The sequence below is a fragment of the Aplidium turbinatum genome, chromosome 7 (genome assembly GCF_918807975.1).
Source record: "Aplidium turbinatum chromosome 7, kaAplTurb1.1, whole genome shotgun sequence".
In the NCBI taxonomy this organism is placed as follows: domain Eukaryota; kingdom Metazoa; phylum Chordata; class Ascidiacea; order Aplousobranchia; family Polyclinidae; genus Aplidium; species Aplidium turbinatum.
The window spans coordinates 4,057,654-4,077,282 of NC_137478.1; the positions used below are offsets into that span (position 1 = coordinate 4,057,654).

The following is a 19,629-nucleotide window of genomic DNA, read 5'->3' on the forward strand; positions in this document are numbered from 1 at the left end:
TAACGTCAAACGCCTATGTATAATATTGGCTGAATAACCTAGCGCGGCTGTATCCTTGGCAAAATACTTAATGACATGCTGGGTGGCCACGTGGATTAGCCTTTTGCCTTTCGGTTTACAGCATCCAAGTCTTCAATCATCGGACATAAGCCTGGACAGGCTACGAACAAAACATTCCAATGCATGGATGGTTAATGATTAGACGATTATTTATCATCCAAACGCGCAGATGGTTCAGGATTCAAACCGCAATATTCCCCTCCGTGTCGTTGATGTACGAAATGTAAAATAAATGACATGAAGAATATAAATGCATATACAAACACACTATTTTACCTTTCTGGACAACGAAGCAGAGATATCTATAACTACGAGATTGGAAACTCTATTCAGTGCTGTACATCAGTAGGGTCATCACATTACTGCGACTACAGAAGGATTAACAAAATAAAACGCTATTTATACTGTTTAATCGTTTTCAAGCCATTATTTTTTTTTACATGTATAAGAAATATTAGAGAAACTTACGATACAGCAATAACAAAATATGGTCTAATCTTTGCATTGAGAAACTGCTATCCTGTCCACATACAAAATGATTATGCGGCACAACGGGTCAAGTATTTGATAGAGGAAAAATTAAGTTCAGAGGGGAAATGCCTAAACAGATTGCGCAAGATCACACGTGATAATTTAATCAAAGACAGTATATTGCCTAAAGAGATAAGCAATTGTTTGCCGGCGGAGCCCTCCTATCTCGTATGTGCTGTTATATCATAATAAACTTGCAAACAGACCAACCCAGTACGAAATCAATACGCTTAAGGTGTCACAAGAACTAAAACCAATTGACATTTTAGAATTTTTGTAGTGGCAAACAAAATACCACACAACTACTCAAATGGAGTACAAACAAAATAAAACAAACAACGCAAGCGTAGACCCTACAATCTCCGGCAGGTGAATTGATTGTTACACTTCCTTGGTCGTTTACTACTTGCTTCCCTTTGAGGTCAGTTTATGTGAACCTTTATCACAGCCGTGTACGAAGAACAGTGACCCTGCTAGTGTATAAAGTTGTTTCAGCTCCACAGAGTTTCCAATCCCGTAGTTACAGATATCCCCGCAGCGAAGATTCATAGGTGCTGGTTAACAAGGTTGGAAGTAACGACTAGTTGTCACTATTCGATAGCGTTATTCGTTGCTTTCTGAATATCGAATGCTTATACCCATTCCTTTTAAAAATAAATATCGAATGCGCGTTATTCATTGCTTTTTTATGCAAGCAACGAAATCGTTATTCGTTTGTCACTAATCGATATTAAGGAGAAATGCTGAATCATTTATTGTTGTTCACTTACTTTGTCGTCAAAACGAATTTACGAGATTTGGTTTTCGGATTACTATCCGACTTAGTCCCCTTCCGGTTTTCGAACTTTAAAGAATTAAGGAAAATTTTTCGGCAACACAGTTCAGAAAAACCATACCAGTGAGAGCCGTTAACAGTGTTGCAAACCTTGCGGTTTTCTCGCAAGTTTGGGATTGTTTTTTTCGAGTTTTTGTACCTTTTTTTGAGTTTGCGGGTTGCTTGTTTTTGCGCTTTTTTGGCCAGTCAATTTTTAGTAATTGCTATTCGTTGCTTTTTTTAAGTATCGATAGCGGAAAGTCATTGCTTTTTTGGGCACTATCGAATAGTGAAATAGTCATTGCTTTTTGACTAACGACTTCCAACCCTGCTGGTTAATAACAATTCGTATGGAAACGAAAGACCACAGAAACGGTGCTTCAAATAACTCAGAATGATAGCCTACCAATAACGTTTCAATAAAGCAATTGAAATAGCTAAAATATATTAAAAATGGCTACAAAATAGTGCTTCAAATAGCTTACATTAAGCTTTACACATTTACACAATATTCATTCTAAAATTTCGGAAAAACAATATTATATACATTTGTTTCAGGCAAAGGAACACGCAATGCAGTATTTCTGCTCCGAACGATCTGTGAAAGGGTTATTGAAAATTGAACTACAATTCGATCTCTATCTCTGCTTTTCATTGACTACAAAAAAGCTTTCGAATAAAAATGAACAACTTTTGGAAATGTTACATGAAATTAATCTCGACGACAAGGGTTTGAGAGTTATACAAAACCTCTACTACCAACAAAAGGCAAAGATATGCATAGGAACAACCCAAACAAGCTCGATACCGATCAAGAAAGGAGTAAGGCAGGGTTGCGTTTTCTCTCCCGACCTATGCAATTTGTACAGCGAACGTATCATGCGTTCCATTAAACATCTCGAAGGAACTAAAATAGGAGGTGTGAATATAAACAATACCAGATATGCGGATGACACTGTGCTAATTGCCAAATCAGAAAAAAAAACTCTCAACTAGTTACAACAATTCAAGAAGAAAGCGAAACTTTTGGCATGACTATTAACACTAAAAATATTGAAAGCATGATCGTTACCAAGAAAATAAACTCTGTTCTAACTTGCCGTATAATAATTTCAAACAAACCGATTAAACAAATCAACTCTTTTAAATACCTTGGATCGTTCATTACGAATGATGGTGAATGCAAAAGAGATTAAAACAAGAATCGCTCAAGCGAAATAGGCTTTCCAAAACACTGCATACATTTCGAAACAATAATTTACAATTCACAAAGATGCGTGTGTTAACGTGGTATATCTTTCCTATTTTGCTGTATGAATGTGAAACCTGGACGCTGAGCAAAGAAACGCCGCTGAAATGTAGTTCATTCGAAAAATGCAACGAATATCATACATCAGCCACAAAACAAATGAAGACGTATTAACGCAAACCAGAACTCCCTTGAACATTATCAAGCGACAAACAAGCTTTTTTAGCCTTGTCATGAGGAAGGAAAAGTTAGAACGCACTGCTTTTTGTAGAAAGATCAAAGGAAACGAGCTTGTGGAAAACAGCGTCTCACTTTTCTCAATAATCTCAAGGATCACCTTCACGTTACAAACACAATGATTTTTAATACAGTCAAAAACCGGGACAAATGGAAAGAAGTGCTTATAAACGCCTAAGCCTGGAACAGGCATGGTACACAGAGAAGAAGATTACATCAAGATAAGAGGCGATTAAAACAGGAAAAAATACTGAATAACAACAAATGAAATTCTACTGTAAAATATCAATGTGTGAGAATAATTGAAAAAACATGCTAAACTTTTCAGAAAAATTTGTCGCTACTTTCATCCAGCTCAAATAGCTGTAATAACTGAAGACTCAAATTCTAAATCTCCGCTCCAGATTTCCTTCTTTGATCGACCCGGGATGTCGTACTCCGTCAGTTTGTATCGGTGAGATCTAGACGATGAAGAAGTATTATCCCTGTAGAACAGGGGTGTGCAACGTGCGGCTCGCGGGCCAAATGCGGCCCGCAAAGAAAAATTGTGCTGCCCGCAAAGAAAAATTGTGCGGCCCGCGAAACGTGTTTATAATTTAGTTTAGTCTGGTACGTGTGAACAATTCATTGTGGAGTGGATTATTGTAGATTTCGCTACTTCTGTTAACCATTTTAGAAATCTCCCACCTGCCACCGCTAATCCAGTGTATTTAATTATTTGGAACGTAAAAATGTATGGTCACATAAAAGGCATAATGAACAAATTACGACTTTCGAAAGTTCACACACAGACAGGAAATCCTTTCCACTTTCCAACTTTAAGAGACTATGAAATGCATCCTGAGAAGAAAACTGAATTTGCAGACCAACTTGAAAAATTGTTGCATGAATTTTTGGCTCGTTTCAAGGACTTGAAATCTCATGAACATTTGTTTGGTATATCCTCTTCGCCATTCAACACAGACGCCATTCAACACAAAGCACCAGCTGATATCCAACTTGAACTGATTGATCTTCAAGAGAAAATGGATTTGAAAGCAACGTATTTAGAAATGAATCTTGGGCGACTTTTACCGAAAACATCTCAACCAAGATGACTTTCCACATTTGAAAAAATCCATGGGTTCAAAAATGGCTCTTTTTGGATCAACGTATTTGTGCGAACAATTTTATTCTAAAATTGGTGTCATGAAATCTCCCTATCGATCGGTTCTGACAGACGAACACTTGGAAAATGGACTTCGAATTGCGAGCACTTCCATTAAAGTAAATTTGGAAAAAGCCGTCGGAAAAAGAAGCCAGCTGCAAACTTCTCACTGAACTCGTTTAAAGACGGTGTGACAATAACTTTGAAGAGCAGTTTTCTTCAGAAATTTATTCGTCTTAACTTATTATTTCTGCAAGGAGATAACCCTTAATAATTCCATAACGATACCATGAATAACAAAAAACCTCTTTTTTGTGCCTGCAACTACTAGAAATCATATATTGAATAAACGTGCAGCCCGCGGTTTCACCCATTTATTTATATCTGGCCCTCCTGTAATAAAGATTGCACACCCCTGCTGTAGAAGTTTAATAGATCCGACATTGTACGGTATTTATTAAACTTCTACAGGGATAATGATGATAATAATCGACTTCGTGGCTTATACAGTGAGTAAGAAAATATGGATGATGATTAATGTAAAACATCTCAGAATAAGCCGACATTCCCGACAATGTATGGTATTATCTATAGTTTCTTACTCACTTATAAGCAGGGTTGCCATCGACATAAACCCCACAATAAGGACAACCTAAAAATTAAATTTTCATACCAAACGAAACAAGATTTGAACAAATCAATTTTTGAACAAATCTTTGCACTTATACGAGTTATGATATATCAAAGACGATAGTTTTTGCCAAAAACGATCTGTTCCAGCAACTCCTTGTTCGTAGAAAATACTTCCTGCATCTCATGGCAGCTCAAGTCTATGCTTACATTTACATGTAGCTGAGATTTAAGTGTCATTTCACTAAGTCTGTTTCTTTTCTTGGTTCACTGAGCCGAAACAAGAGAGAACGCCTGTTCCACAAACGCATTACTGACCAGAAGAGAGACGATGACGCTAACCAGCTTGGAGAGCAACAGAAAAAATTCGTCTCTTGTAAAGATCTTCATCCACTTGTCCTCAGGTTCATCGTTGCGGAACACAACATCTGGAACCTTCTTGAGCAGAGCAATGACAGCCGAGACCTCTTCGAAGAACTCATGCTTCATTGCCATTAGCGGATCAATTCGTTTCGCTAACCCCTTAACTTTCTCATACTCAATTGTTTGATCTCTTAGCAGGGTCCGAGTTGATGTGTGTTGGAATGTTGGATGCTCCTCAAATTGATACCACTCATTGATATATTCCCAAATAAAGATAAAAGATTTGTAATTGTCAAAAATAAGACAAAATAAGGACTCAAGCCAAAAACAAGGACATTTCTTAGAAATAAGGAAAATTTATTTTTCCAAGATATTACCCTTTAAAATAAGGACAAATCTTGGAAATAAGGACGGTAAGGCAACCCTGCTTATAAGCCACGAAGTCGATCATGATATGTCGGTTTTCCATTGATTTGGAGAAGTAGCTTGCCAAAAATTTGCAAAAGTAGTTAGCCTATTACTATAAGTGATAAGAAACTGGTGTGAGGGAAAATTCGCTTGTGCGCTAATGCAAATTTTAATTGGAATCAAAATTATAGTGCAATGCATGTATGCTATGCTAAAGTTAACATGGCCAAATTTTTTAAACCTGTAAAGACTATTGGATACTTGACACCAAAAATGATTCAAGATATTCTGACCATTCTGAAATATCAACACAAATCACATACCCTGGCAATGGCATTGGCTGTTGAACTGCTGCGCTGCCAAAGCTAAAGCCTTGTGGAATTTCTGCGATTCTAAACATTACAAGTTTTATTTACTAGTTTTTGTTGTTAAAGAAAAATGTAAATTAAAAAATATCTACATTGTGTAATATTTACTGTTAATATAGATCTCTATCCATCTATTTAGGTAGGAAAAATGTCTGACTTCATTAGTTTTGTTCTTTGAGATGAATTGACTTTTACTGAAACAAGCATCTATACAACGATCCTCCTTAATATTGTTCTTTAATAGGAGTAACAAGGTAGGACAGAACAAAAATAAGCTAATGCAAGCTAATTATGACATAGTGTTCAACAGAGAAAAACAAAAACTGTTTAAGTTGAAGACCATCATCATCCAAATTAGGTTTTGTCCCTAATGCTGGGGGTGCCCAATTCTTTTCTTGGGGCGATTGTTTTTACTCTTATTCTCCATCTCTTTCTGTCCATCGCATCTTCTTCCTTCAGTCCGACTTTGCCTCATTCTTTATCTGTTTATTTCATATTCTTATGGACGGTCTCGGACTCTCGGTCCACCAGATACCTTGCCAGTGCTGTTGTACTTCGATGTCACCAATGTCAGCAGTACCTATCATTCCTGTTCGTCGAAAAGATCAACCTGCATCGTATGCCTCCTGGCTACTTTCCTAAAGTCTGGAATGAGCATCAGGCAACTATCAACGGCTACCGTAGAACTGACAACCAGTGTGGGAAATGAAATTGCCGTTTCTTTAACGTGGTATGTACCGTATTCCTTCCATATGGAAGTGTTCCAGACACTCAGAAAAAATGAAACTACAGTTTCTTCCACCTTGGAACAAGGGGTTAAACTGAAAAGGTCTCCGTTGAACAACAGCAACGTCTAAAAAACTCTGTGAGAGCTACATAGAAGGATTATTGCGCAGGTCTTGTCTCGTCGTCATCGTCGTGTGAGCCTCTGGGACCGAGGGTCTATCCTTTTATCACCCCGAATTCACGATGTTCCCGGACTACACTGGAAGGCTACCAGAAAGCAGCCAGTCTTTGCTTTTATCATCCATGACGCGCAGACGTTAGGTGGCTTGAAGATGGTACAGTCATTGATGATGTGGTCTGCGGTCTGTTCCTCGGCACCACATTCACAGGAGGAGGAAGAGGCCATCCCCCATTGGTGCATGGTTGAGCGAAAAATCCCGACGCCCGTACGAAGACGGTTAAGGCGCACCCATGCCTGTCTTTGTAGTGTCAGGCCGATGGGGCGTGCTGGCACGAATGTCTTGATTTCAGTCGACGGGGTGCTCGTTTGGGAGAGCAGAGATCTTGTGGTGGAGATGGTTAGGCTCTGTGCCCATCGACCGAGGGACAGGGTGGATTCTTCGCGACGAAGCTCAGCAAGTTGGATGCGAGCGAGAATGGGGAGATTGTTCAATGATGTGGGAAGCAGGCAACCGGTCACTGTGCGCAGGGCGCTGTTTATGGCAGTGAGCACTGCGGCACCAAACATGTGCATTGTGCACAGTACTCTGCTGAAGAGTAGACAAGGCTAGACAAGGTTGCTATACGCAAAGTGTCAGCCCTCGCCCCAGCTAAAGCCAGCCAAATGGTGGCGGTATGTGAGCGATCTGTTTAGTGTCACCCCAAGATACCTTGGTTCGGGGCAGAACAGGGTTGTCGGTATTTTACCCGGCCCAAAAAAACCCGGGTGGGTTTTTTAAAAAAAAAACATTTAAAAAACCCAAAAAAAAAACATAAAAAAACCCAGAGCATCATATTTGTCCAGGTTTTATTAGAAAATTAAAAAAATGAACAAAAACACTACAAGGCACTTAAAACAAACTTTAAATTAGGACTTAAGGATGTGATTGTGAAGTAAATTTCCAACAATAAACTGAAAACGCAGTGGATATTGTACAGTACACAAAAATCAAGTAATGCCACTTTGTGTATACTACACTAAAACTCATTTATGCAAGAAGGCCTTATAGTTAAACCTGTTGGTGAAAGTACTACTCTACTGTAGTCTGTATATATGATGTGAAATGCAATTTAGGAGGCTATTTACCAATTACAGATTCTGGATTCTAACGCATGGCTGTTTCAGAGCATTTGCCTAAATGGCCATTGGCCACGCAATCGCTCAATTGCTCATCCATTACTATATATAATACTGCATAATATAATCAAATATAGTTATTACTATCTGAATCCCTAACAGCCTGTTTCACCTTTAACGGATCATCAGAAGTTCTTATTCAAATAGAATATAAGATTCTATAATAGAAGATTCTATTCAAATATAAATAGAAGATAAAGGTGAAACAGGCTGTTAAGGATTCAGATAGTAATAACTATATTTGATTTAATTCGCTCTGCTTTGCTTTTTTGCTTAGCATTGAGCACTTTTTGTAGTATTAACAGTTTTTATTGTTTTTATATATAATATATATAAATGATAAAAAATATTTAAACATGATGGCATAAATGCTCCTTGCCTTCAAATCTAAAGCAAATGATGCAATAAAGTGATTTCTACTACGGTAGCATCAACTTGGTATAGAAATCAGTGGATGATGCAACATCCAACTTGATCTTGAAATTAATGGATGATGCAACATTCAAGCAACAACAGCCCTAGTGTATTATTTTATTGAGTTATGCAAGCATGTACTGTGAGTGAAAGGCACTTTATTCGTAAAAAGTAGTTTTGAGGTGAAATAAGCATGAATCTACCTTTTTTTGCATCTTTTTAAAAAAAAAAACAATAAAACCCAAAAAACCAGGGTTTTTTAAAAAAACCCGGGCGGGTTGGGCTTTTTTAAAATAACCCGGGTTTTTCTCAACCCTGGGGCAGAAGGACAGAGGTCTTGCCTGATTCAGGCCAAACCAGCTTTGAAAAAGTTGAAATGTAACGTAGCCTATCTGATATAACAACTTGTGTTGATCAGCATAATACAAACTTCGAACTTGTCTATTTGCAACAGTAGGCTAAAGTTTGATAAAAATGATTCAAAAAAGGCGGCATACAAAGTTACCAAGGTTAGAAATTCAGCAAAAGTCGTATGAGTTCGAGATTCATTCATAAATTATTTTTTTACCATTTGGACAAAAGATATTAAAATTATTGAAAAAATTAAACTTTTTGATGTTACCGTAATACCACAAGATACAGTAAGATTAAACTAAAAGTGTTACGCTGAGCAAGTTCAAGTTTATAGCAACAATACAAAAAAAGTGAACAAGAACTCCAGAAAGGTAAAGGTGGTCCCATACTTGATTCCAAGTGTCGGGTATGAGAAGATAAGGTTCTCATTGTACTAAGCTTACGGCACTAAGGAGAGTAGGGTGGCCAGTTGCTTTCTTTCGGCTGCCTTTACTGTAGCAATTATGCCAACCCAATTTACTACACCCTAGGTAGAAGTAAACGGTGGTTTCAACAACCAGCGGAAGCCGAGAGTCGAACCAGGTTTGCATATTGGAAAGCAACCGCCTTATCCGCAGCGCCACCTCACCGCTATGGGTGCTATAAGAAGAATAAATTGTTTTATCCGATCTTTTTATTATTTCTGATCAAACGAAAACCAACCTGCCGAAAGCATAAATCTTCCCTTCCATTGCAATGGCGTCGATGGAACCAGTTACGGAATTGTCCATCATAATACAGGTTCTGTTACATGTTTTGGAAACATTGTTGAATGATAGTATTTCCTGGCTCTGATACTCTGTATTGAAAGACGTCATACAGACTAAATGAAAATATTAACATCGGAAAACTACAAATAAATGGAAACTATTCCGCAGGTTGCGGTATTCAATGTACCAGCGTCCAGCAACTATACAAATTGTTACATTTCACTACTGCTGTATTGGCAATCTGCTACAGGAACGTACATTGTATAAAACAAAGCGTCCACGTTAGACTACTCTAGAAATCTTAAAAAACTTTTTGCTGCTTCTTTAAATAAGTCATAACGTGTTTGTTTTGTTTGTCGTATCCAGGCATACACCAGGTGGTTGAAGATTTAGATTAAGTGGACGGGAAGGCAAGGAAGCCAATCTTCGTGTCCACCTTCAGGCATGCCTTTAAGTGTCCTGCCAAAGACACAGCCGCATGATCTTGAGCGGTGTCGAACCGGCGCCCTTTCGGTTGCCGTTCCAGGGCTCTCACCACTCGGCTATGCAGCTAACTAGTGTGTTGAGACATCGTATCATGGAGACGTCTAGTGACAAATTATGACATCGTGCGAGCTTTAAAATTTGATGGGAGGCTAGTCTGCTTACATTTGATATCAGCCATAGTAGCTAGTATTGGTTGCTATGGTATGAGTGGTAGTTGGTAAGTATAGTCTTTGGATATATTTTGTATAATTTTGGCTTTGCGTTGGAGTGTTTGCTATAATTGCTTTGGTTCTTCGTTTCTCTGTGTTAACTTCACAATAAAAGAAATAAACAATTTGTGGTACCGTTAACGTGCTAAAATTAAACCACTGGATTTTGAAAGGTATGCTGGAAATCTGAAGAGCATCTGGTGAAAGTGAAACCAGGAGTTCTCCCACGACTAGAGATTATCACAGTTTATCTTCTCGTAAGTGTCATTTTAAAGAGAGAGAGAGATGTTTGTTTATTTGCCTTTCTAATACGAGTCGAGAAAAAGAAACACAATTACATACAAATCAAAATATAGCAATAGAAAGGTCTGGCAGCACCGAACAACCTTGCGGCTAACCAGTCAAGGTGCTGCCACAAGGAATGCAAAATGTACTTAACCTGAAGTCTCTAATGAAAACTACACCAGGTTCCAATCACTGTTAGGTCATAGGCTAATATGCTGGTAAGGACTGTACGTTTAGGTCGCTATGATTAAAATATACAGTGTTAAAATCACTATTTCACTTACGAAGCAAAAACAAGTCAAAGCTTGTTGAAACAGCTGCACAGGTATAAATTTGGCTTTTTGGGTCCACCACGGTCCATATTTCATTGCCATAATTGGGTTTCAACACCTGTTAAATAAAGTAATAAATTTAGCTGTATGAATTACAATGACAACCAACTTATAAAATAAAACATCGACTGTCCGTGTTGCAAAGCGTTGAGATGAACGCGTCATGTGGATGGATGCAAATCTATATGAAAACCTGGAAGGCATTTGTTGCATTGGCTGGTCAAGTGGAAAAAGCGTCTCACCGACGTTCAAATCGTATCTGCTCTCTCTGCTTATAAGTTTTAGGTGCACGAAATTTTATGGCCCGGATGCTCTTCCTGGCGCCAACCAAGTAGGTATGCCATTGGAAATGGTAGACACTCTTCCAGCTACACTGCTTGGAGCGCCTACGTGTTTTTACCACGATTCGTCCCTCTAGATCCGTTAGATTAGTGACAACAGGCTCGCCACGAGTAGGCTCTGGGACAGTCTTGTTGTTAGACAACCTAAGATGGGGAGACCAGTGAACAGGGATAGCCTATTGACTTACGGTTCACTTTCTGAAAGATGCTAAACCTCCAAAGCCCTTGAGTCGTCAAATAAATTCTGCTTACTTAAATAAATACTATCTGCGTTAAATATAAATCTGGTTCAAGACTGACATTGTTATTATTAATATATCAACTGTGTGGTGATGTGGTAACAAGGTCGGACTGATATTTCAAGCTCAAAAGAACGCAGATTCGATATCCATATGCATACTGCTGTGTCTTCGGTGACTTGTCTTTGATTGACGGTGAACGCGAAGATAGGCTTTCTCGCGTTCTCGTCCACTGAAGCTAAATTGTCAACGACCTTACCACAAACTCGATCAAAAACAAAATTATCGTTACCTCAGCTGGAGAGACATGTCCAGCATCGCCACCAACATTGTAAATAGAATCTGTAAAAGATTCAAGATATCGATTACTCCACAATGAAATGGCTTTCACATTCACAAACATGCAATAGAAACAGAAAATCAAGCATAAAGACTGGTATCCACTTTCTGTACAAACAACACTGTTTGGTATATTTAGTAATTAAACAAGGTAGCATAGCGTGTTTTCGTCGTCCATCCTGAGCCTGGTGCGGCACAATTAGAAGCAATAACTGCAAGAGAATTGTTGACCTGTGTAATGTGGTAAGCACTTTAACAGCAAAGTTTCAGTAACTGTCAAGAAAACACGAGCCAATCAGAAGCTTTTGTCGTATCCAGACTTACACCCGGTGGTTGAAGATTTAGATTAAGTGAACGGGAAGGCATATACGACCATACGCTCGTTTCTGTGCACCAAGAAGTTTTGTTGCTGTTTTCTCTGCATAGACTTCATGCCATCTTCCACAGAAGTGAACCACTACAAGTTTACAACAATAATAATTGTAAGCGCTGACAAGTAGCCTAGGCTAAACACAGTGAAACCACACGCCATTTAGCTGACAAAACAAGTAGGCTAAATTATTGAACTCTAAAGTACATCACCACTTTTTGTTAAAATATAGCCTATAGGCTACTCTTAAGATCTAAATCAAATATAAGCACTTTTTGTAGTAATTATTGTTTACTCTTGAGAATAGATCTGACTCAACTAAAACAAACCTTACCTGAATTTTTCATTCTTACGTCACAGACAACGCAGCTTCTGATTGGCTCGTGTTTTCTTGACAGTTACTGAAACTTTGCTGTTAAAGTGCTTACCGTGTAATGTGCTTAGCTAGCAACGCCGTATGCAAAGGCATCTTACCTTTAAACACTACAGAGGAGTGATTTGAACGAGAATACTGCATACGTGACACTTGTTTTTGAGTTTGTAAACGAGGGTTAAACACTTCTACAGTTGTACCATTGGATGTTCCCCCAGATATTACAAATTCACCTTAAAAAGAAGCAGTTCCTGTATTTTATTCACAGCTTTTGCATTTGCAACCAACAACAATCAACACATGCAATAAGCACAGAAGATTAAGAAAAATTAGCACCAGGTGCTACGTTGAAATGTATCGACTGCACATAAACACAAACACCGCTATTGGGAGCAGATGCCAACGGCAGCAGAATGTCCAGCGTTGCAACATCGTACCATGACTGGATATCTGCGTGTGTTTGGTTTTTCGGCGATTAAGCTCGGCTGATTAGATGCTAACATTGCAGTAACTTTGTCTCTGGATTTTTGTAAGAGAGATTTGCACGACTCAGTTATTATATCTTGTTTTCACGTCACAATTATAGCAAATTACTTTCAAGTTATACACTTAGAACCACAGTATAAAGACGACTTCGTGTCAAAAATTAAAAAACTTCACCATTGAATAAAACTGCTTTGGATTTCAATCTCTTTTCTAAGGTCCGACCAACATTCTCCCATTCAGAGTCGTCTTCCTCCAAGTTTAATCGTTGAATTAATGTCGGATCAGCTGTTCCACCAATGACGTACAAGTGTTCTTTGTACGTCACAACACATGCAGATGACACATCTCCTGGAAGATCCTGGAGAAAAGAATAAACTTTTTCTAATGTGAAAAGTGTTAATAATTATAAGCAAATTATTTACTATTATTTACTTTTATTGAAATAACCCATTAGTATAGCGTACTGCTTCACTTCAAAGTAAGCCTCAAGAACCAAACTAAACATAATTATACAGAAACAAGACAGCAATAAAAAACAAAATGGTAAGATTGAAAATATTTCAAAGAACACGCTTGCTGTACAAACCATAATTTTACAGTTTGAACAGTCATTCTTACCGGCAAATGCTTCCAAGCAAAACTCACAACGTCAAACAATCGGATTTGTTTGTTACTGATGACGACAAATTGCTTTCTTGACGGAGTTCTTGAGTCTGTTGTTTACAATTATGATAGTTTGTAATAAAACCACTTTTCCAATTCTTTGCACTTAAATGAGAATGCACTTATATTTGTACTTCACAATGATATCTTATGTTAATGCGCAAACTACAGGCTTTGTACATTAATAGCAAAATTTATTGAACAACGTGATAGGATCTCATAGTTGAAAAGCGAGCGCCTTATCACCTACGCCATTCCACCACGTCATATCTATAGCTGGCGATGGATACATAGCCGAGTGGTGAAAGCCCTGGTACAGTAGTTGAAAGGGCGTCAGTTCGACACCGCTCAAGAGCATGAGGCTGTGTCTTTGGCAAGACACTGACAGGCATGCCTGAAGGTGGTGACGAAGATTGGCTTCCTTGCCTTCCCGTCCACCTATTCTAAATCGTCAACTACCGGGCGTAAGCCTGGATACGTTAAAAAGTCTCTAAAATTATGCAAAGACAAAATCTCCAAATAAATTTCTAAAATTAGCACAACATACTTATGATATTTTCACGAAAAAGATACAAAAATACCGTAACAAGACAGCGGTTTGTACACAAAAGCAACTTACCAAACCGGATTGTTGCTCTTCTGCAGGATACAAGCTCAGTAAGGAGAGATTGGTACTTGGCTAAACCCGCTATCATTTCTTCCTTTTTGATTAGGTCGAGGTGACATGATGAAAAAAAACGAAACTTCACAATTTCCAGAAGATCAGAAAGGTATTTCTCCCTGTCTGTCTGATTATGCTTCACCCATGCCATGATTCCTTCGTACACTGTTTTTACTTTGTAAACCTGTTGAGGTTAACAACACAGTTAGTTAACAACAAAACAATTGATTGTTATGTTTTTTGGCATGAAGTGGTCTACACCAGGGCTTCCCAAACTTTTTTGCTCGCGATCACTTTTAATCTCTTAAAATTTTTCGCAACACTTTACGGTGAAAATGATAAACAAATATTTATAGAAAGACTAATTCAAACGAAAACTAAAAACAAGCTATTGATATTCGAAGCCTAATACTTTACACGTAGCCTACTGGAAACAAAACCAAAAAGCAACACATTTATAAAGTGTGATGGATGTGACTGCTTTCTGCTACAAAACAAGACCAGCCGTGGCTCAATGTTTGTTAGTGCTGGTCTCAAGGCGGTTTCGATATTAGTTGGGCTGGAATGGTATTTTGTTTTGATTTCCGCCAACGTTGAAAACACTGACTCTCACAGATACGTCGAGACAAATGGCCGGAGTGCGGTTACTGCCGAGTCAGATAATGGCGGATAATCCGCTCTAATGTTAAGCCAAAAAGTGTGAAGCTTTTTTCCAGAAAATTCAAGCCGCAACGTGAAGCCAAAAGATAGGTCATTAAGTTCTTCTTGAGATTAAGGGAAATGTGCTCGGGAAATGTGGAAATGGGGTTGTGTGGTCGGCAGCAATGGCCGAGTGGTTAGCGCGTTGGGCTCGCAGTCGAGAGCCTGCATGTTCGACTCCAGCCACCCGCACTTGCTGTTGTTTCTCTGGGCAAGAAACTTTACGATAATTGCCTCTACTCAGTGATCGATTTCGAGTAATGGGTAGTACCAAATTTAAGTCATAAATAGAGTAGACAACCGGAAACAGACATTGCCGTCGGCTGCAGCGTGGGTCAGGTGTATGTCGGAAGGCGTACACCGATGCATAGCGCTCAAGTCCGCTTTCCCGCAATGCAGGATAAAGATAAACAAACAAAAAACAAAAACAAAACAAAATTTTGTATTGCAAATCGGTTTTGGATCTATTCTAATTTGGTATTGTCCAATTCTGGAAGAAAATACTTCAGAACTATTTTAACAGATTTGACAAATAGTCGATAACCATAGGGTTGATAACATTTGATTCGTCACCAGTGTTAGCCAAAAACTCTTCCGTAAATGAGAACATTTCAAATGAATCATTTTCAACCTTTTGTTTCCAGATGTTTATTTTTTTTGATGAACGTTTCAACTTGATTTCAATGTAAAATGTTGGTGGTTTCTCCTTGGAAGGACAAATTAAGTTCATAGCACAGTTCCAGTTCATAGCATAGCACAGTTCATAGCACATAGCCACAGTTCCAAATTAAGTTCCAAGCATCAACAGAACTTAATTCAAGATTACCATACGATGCACAGATGATTTTGATGTTCCAGTTCTTTCGGAATTTTCAGGAGTCAGTTGGTGGCTTGCTGTCGCAGAGAAGTGAAACGCCGATTCTCCGGTGTGCGTTTAGTCTAACTCTAAGTGATCATATGACCTTTGCTCCGATGCTGCACAGGATAACCACTCGCTGCTTCGTATGAATATTTTTCCTTGTCATTTGTCGCTTCTTTTATCTCTCCAATCTCAAAGGTAGTCTCCTGTTCTGTCCTATTTGTATCTTTCCCTGGTCTTCCACTTCGTTCCCCCAGCACTTCCGGCTGCTCTTCAGCCATACAACTTACAACGGTGGGAATTGGGCTTCATGCCAAACATCGATATGGTATTATTACGTCATGAATGGTACAGATTTTACCACATTGTGCGTCGCACAGTGATTGCCAAATATAGTCATAGATTAGATTAGTCGGTTGAATGCTATTTTTTAAATGGAAATAAACAAAAGGCCATTTTTTCTAAATTTTGGTTGCAGTTAGCGCTTAACAATGTATTGAAAGCAGATAGAAAACCGACCCTTCCGGTTATCTTGCTACAAGTTCCAGCTCTCTATCTTTTATCGTTCTCGAGATACGGCTAAAATTGCATAAATCCGCTAAGTGGCACCTCAAGATGATGTCATAATAAAAAAATAACTTCATTTTTAAATTCAGCGTTAAAAATCCATTCAGAATATGACCCAACCTTATTCTTCCTGAAAAGTCGCCCAAAAATGGGACACCCTAAAATGTGCAAACAGGCCTTGGCATGCAATGGTCTGCCAATGTAGTGTTACATAAAAAGTGCTGCCAATGGTATTTGTTAGCGCCCTTATTAAATACCACCAGACAGGATTGCAATATATATAGCAACATTAGATGAAGTTATCCGGATCTGGCTTTCAACCTTTTGCTCAAAAATTTGAGTGACCTGCCACATGCAAAAGAAATAGTTAGGCTAGGTGGGACGTACATGATTGAATAATAATGGTATTGTCTTACTACCGGTGTATGAAATCATGTTTACTTCACACATGTTACACCAGATGACACAACAAAATTGTTGCTTTTTTCCTGTAAATTTTCTTATCCAAACTGGTAACTATTTTCCGTAGCATTTTTACTGATTACATTTCAAACAGTTACAAACATATCCTACCGAATGCATTTGATCAATCGACTTTAGAAAAGCCGTAGATTCAGCAAAATCCAGATTCTTGAATTCATCTTCATCAATAATTTCATTTACTTTATCTTGCATCAAGTCTTCCGCTTTTCCACAAATTAATTCACAGTTTAATTGCTTTCCAACAGCATGGAGGCTCAAACATTTGGACACAGTCAGTGTTTTGCTCAAATAATCTCCACAAAAGTATCGTAGTTCTAAATAAGTGAAAGTATAAATAACTTGATACAAAAAAGAAAATTTTTGCACAGTTAAAAATAATGTGCATTGCGAAATTAAAACATTAACAAATTACCATCAATTTGTAAAAAATTAGATGCCGAAAGCAAGTCTTTCATCTCATTTTCATCTGTTTCAATTCTCCCAGTGTAGATGCATGTAAGAATACATTCCAGTATTCCAGCAGTCATACTCTCCAGGTTTGCTAAGGAATCATAGCTTTCTTTCATCTGCAAAACAAATAATGCAACAATGGAACTGAATTGACTTTTAGTAGCTTAACACAGTGGTTCCCAACCTTTTAACACCGAGGGAGCTGCAAAAAAATGTTCGTGGACTGGCAACAAACAATCGTAGTAAATAGAACAGATATTTGTAATTTTTTGTTTACAAAATTTGCCATAACGCAAGATTTTAGCAAGAGCTATGTGCTGAAGACAAAAACTGCAACCAAATTAACTCAAACCACAAAATGTCAATCCATTTACCATAATAAGTCAATGTCAGTGAAAAAGTAATTGCTGTTTTGCTGCCAGTAGGCTATGCGAGATGCGAGGCATCAAAAAAGTTTCTGAAACACGCAGCTTTGATTCAGCATCCAACAGATTAGTTTTCTTTATAAAACACCATTTATTTCATGAAAAAGTTAACCTTTCTTGTTAAGCAAGTTTGAGATATCAACGAAGGCGAGGTACGTCAGTATTGCAGGGGTAACAACTTTGCAATCTTTATACATTCACAAATTAGCTTAGCAAAAAATACGCAAACCGGCAGTCCGGCACCGGCGGTTGGAAACTACTGGCTTCACAAATCACTAACTTAACTTACTTCTTGATGAACTTTTAGTGCAAATATTAAATAAAGCAACGCACAACTGCAACAATATAATACCTCAACTTTAAATAATTTCCGGAAAAAAGGTGAAACTTTTCCCACAATGTGCTTATGGACTTTGAAATCTTTCCCATCAACACGCAGTGTAGCATCACATAAAGAATCAGATTCAAACCGCTCTCTAGAAATATTTAATGAATTTTATTTTAATAGCCATTGCTGATTTGTGAAGACTTATAAAAGAAAAAAAGCCATATAACACCAAAAACATAAAATCCACAGTAATGACAACTCAACTATTAACAATATCATCCGCATCACTCACCTGTTTATAGCACACATTAGCTTTTTTGTATGGTCTTCAAGTTCCTTGCAAACTCTAACAGCCATTTTACTTTAATGCAGAATGCACTTTTCAGAAAAATGCAGTAAGAGTTTATAATACTTTTTAAAATTACACCCACATCTGAAAACAAAAAGACAGTATCAAATGATTCAAGTCGATAGCCTATTCATGAGCAACAAAATAGTGTGAGAAATGGACAAGAAACTGATAGAACTAGGCAGCAGTTTTTCTTCACAATAGCGCACCAAATTAATTCTTGAAACAAGATGGCCACAGCATTAACATAAAGCATTGTATGCATGTTTGATGATGCAAACGCAAACAAACTGATTTAGCAAACATAGATAAATATTTCAATTTAAGGGCCACAGCAAAAACACTACATTAGTGGGCTGAAATTGAAATGTAAAATCGCATTTGTCAACATTGATCAAGCCTAATACGCAGAAAAATGTTGATAAAGCATTGGTACACAAGTACAATCACAGATAAAATAAAATGCCATTCAAACAATGAATTAACGTCAAACGCCTATGTATAATCTTAGCTGAATAACCTAGTGGTGAGAGCCTTGGTCGGACATAAAAAAGAACACCTGTTAGACACCGGTTAGCACGCGGCTGTATCCTTGGCAAAATACTTGACATGCTGGGTGGACACGAGGATTAGCCTTTTTGCCTTTCGGTTTACATAATCCAAGTCTTCAATCATCGGACATAAGCCTGGATAGGCTACGAACAAAACATTCCAATGCATGGATGGTGAATGATTAGACGATAATAAATCAACCAAACGCGCAGATTGTTCACGATTCAAACCGTCGTATCGTTTGTTCTTGATGGCTAATTACAAGGCAAAAATTTGTAAACCTAATTTTGTGTCAAAAAAAAAGGTTATTGAACTTGCCTTTTTTTTTGGCTAGAATAATATATACAAAAAAAGATTATTTTGCGATCCAATAACCACCAACTCTGCAAAAAATAATTTTGTTTTTAAGATACATTTTAGGTTAGTAAAAGTGATACTATAATATACTTAACACAGAGATACAGTTAATCAAATTTCCTTATTACGTTTGCATTGTAGAAGGGTCTCTAGTAACGAAAGTTTGGCTTCGCAAATTTTAGACGTTAGCTTTAGGTTTGAATTGGCTGAACAGTGAACAAGTAGTTTTAAACAGTGCACGATTGGCCAATGCTTGGCATGAAATAAAATGCGATTCTTTGAGTGAAATACTTTATCTTCTTCAGTGCAAAGAATCGCAATATTCCCCTACGTGTCGTTGATGTACGAAAATCAGGGGCTCTATCCACT

General features: G+C 37.9%; 1 protein-coding gene and 1 long non-coding RNA gene across 2 annotated transcripts; both read right to left on the reverse strand.

Annotated features, from left to right (window-relative positions):
* Window positions 1-3,039: 3,039 nt before the first annotated feature.
* LOC145774042 (uncharacterized) lies at window positions 3,040-10,728 on the reverse strand. Its single transcript, XR_014289998.1, has 4 exons — window positions 10,672-10,728; window positions 9,361-9,496; window positions 5,763-5,831; window positions 3,040-3,352 (listed from the first exon to the last, which is right to left on the reverse strand). It is a non-coding gene; the product is annotated as an uncharacterized LOC145774042 (long non-coding RNA).
* LOC145774555 (kelch-like protein 12) lies at window positions 10,664-18,434 on the reverse strand. Its single transcript, XM_082585824.1, has 10 exons — window positions 18,295-18,434; window positions 18,027-18,150; window positions 17,212-17,365; window positions 16,890-17,113; window positions 14,150-14,375; window positions 13,486-13,580; window positions 13,042-13,225; window positions 12,483-12,614; window positions 11,559-11,641; window positions 10,664-10,777 (listed from the first exon to the last, which is right to left on the reverse strand). The coding sequence occupies exons 1-10, from the start codon at window positions 18,357-18,359 to the stop codon at window positions 10,664-10,666; spliced, it is 1,401 nt and encodes a 466-aa protein (XP_082441950.1). The 5' UTR covers window positions 18,360-18,434.
* Window positions 18,435-19,629: the final 1,195 nt, after the last annotated feature.

Excerpts from the sequence above, each read along its gene's own strand:
- LOC145774555 (XM_082585824.1), bottom strand. The coding sequence starts at position 18,359 with ATGGCTGTTAGAGTTTGCAAGGAACTTGAAGACCATACAAAAAAGCTA. Across the intron at positions 14,376-16,889 it reads CGATTGATCAAATGCATTCG|GTTTACAAAGTAAAAACAGT; the intron begins GTAGGATATGTT and ends TAACCTCAACAG. Across the intron at positions 12,615-13,041 it reads CAAAGCAGTTTTATTCAATG|GTGAATTTGTAATATCTGGG; the intron begins GTGAAGTTTTTT and ends CTTCTTTTTAAG.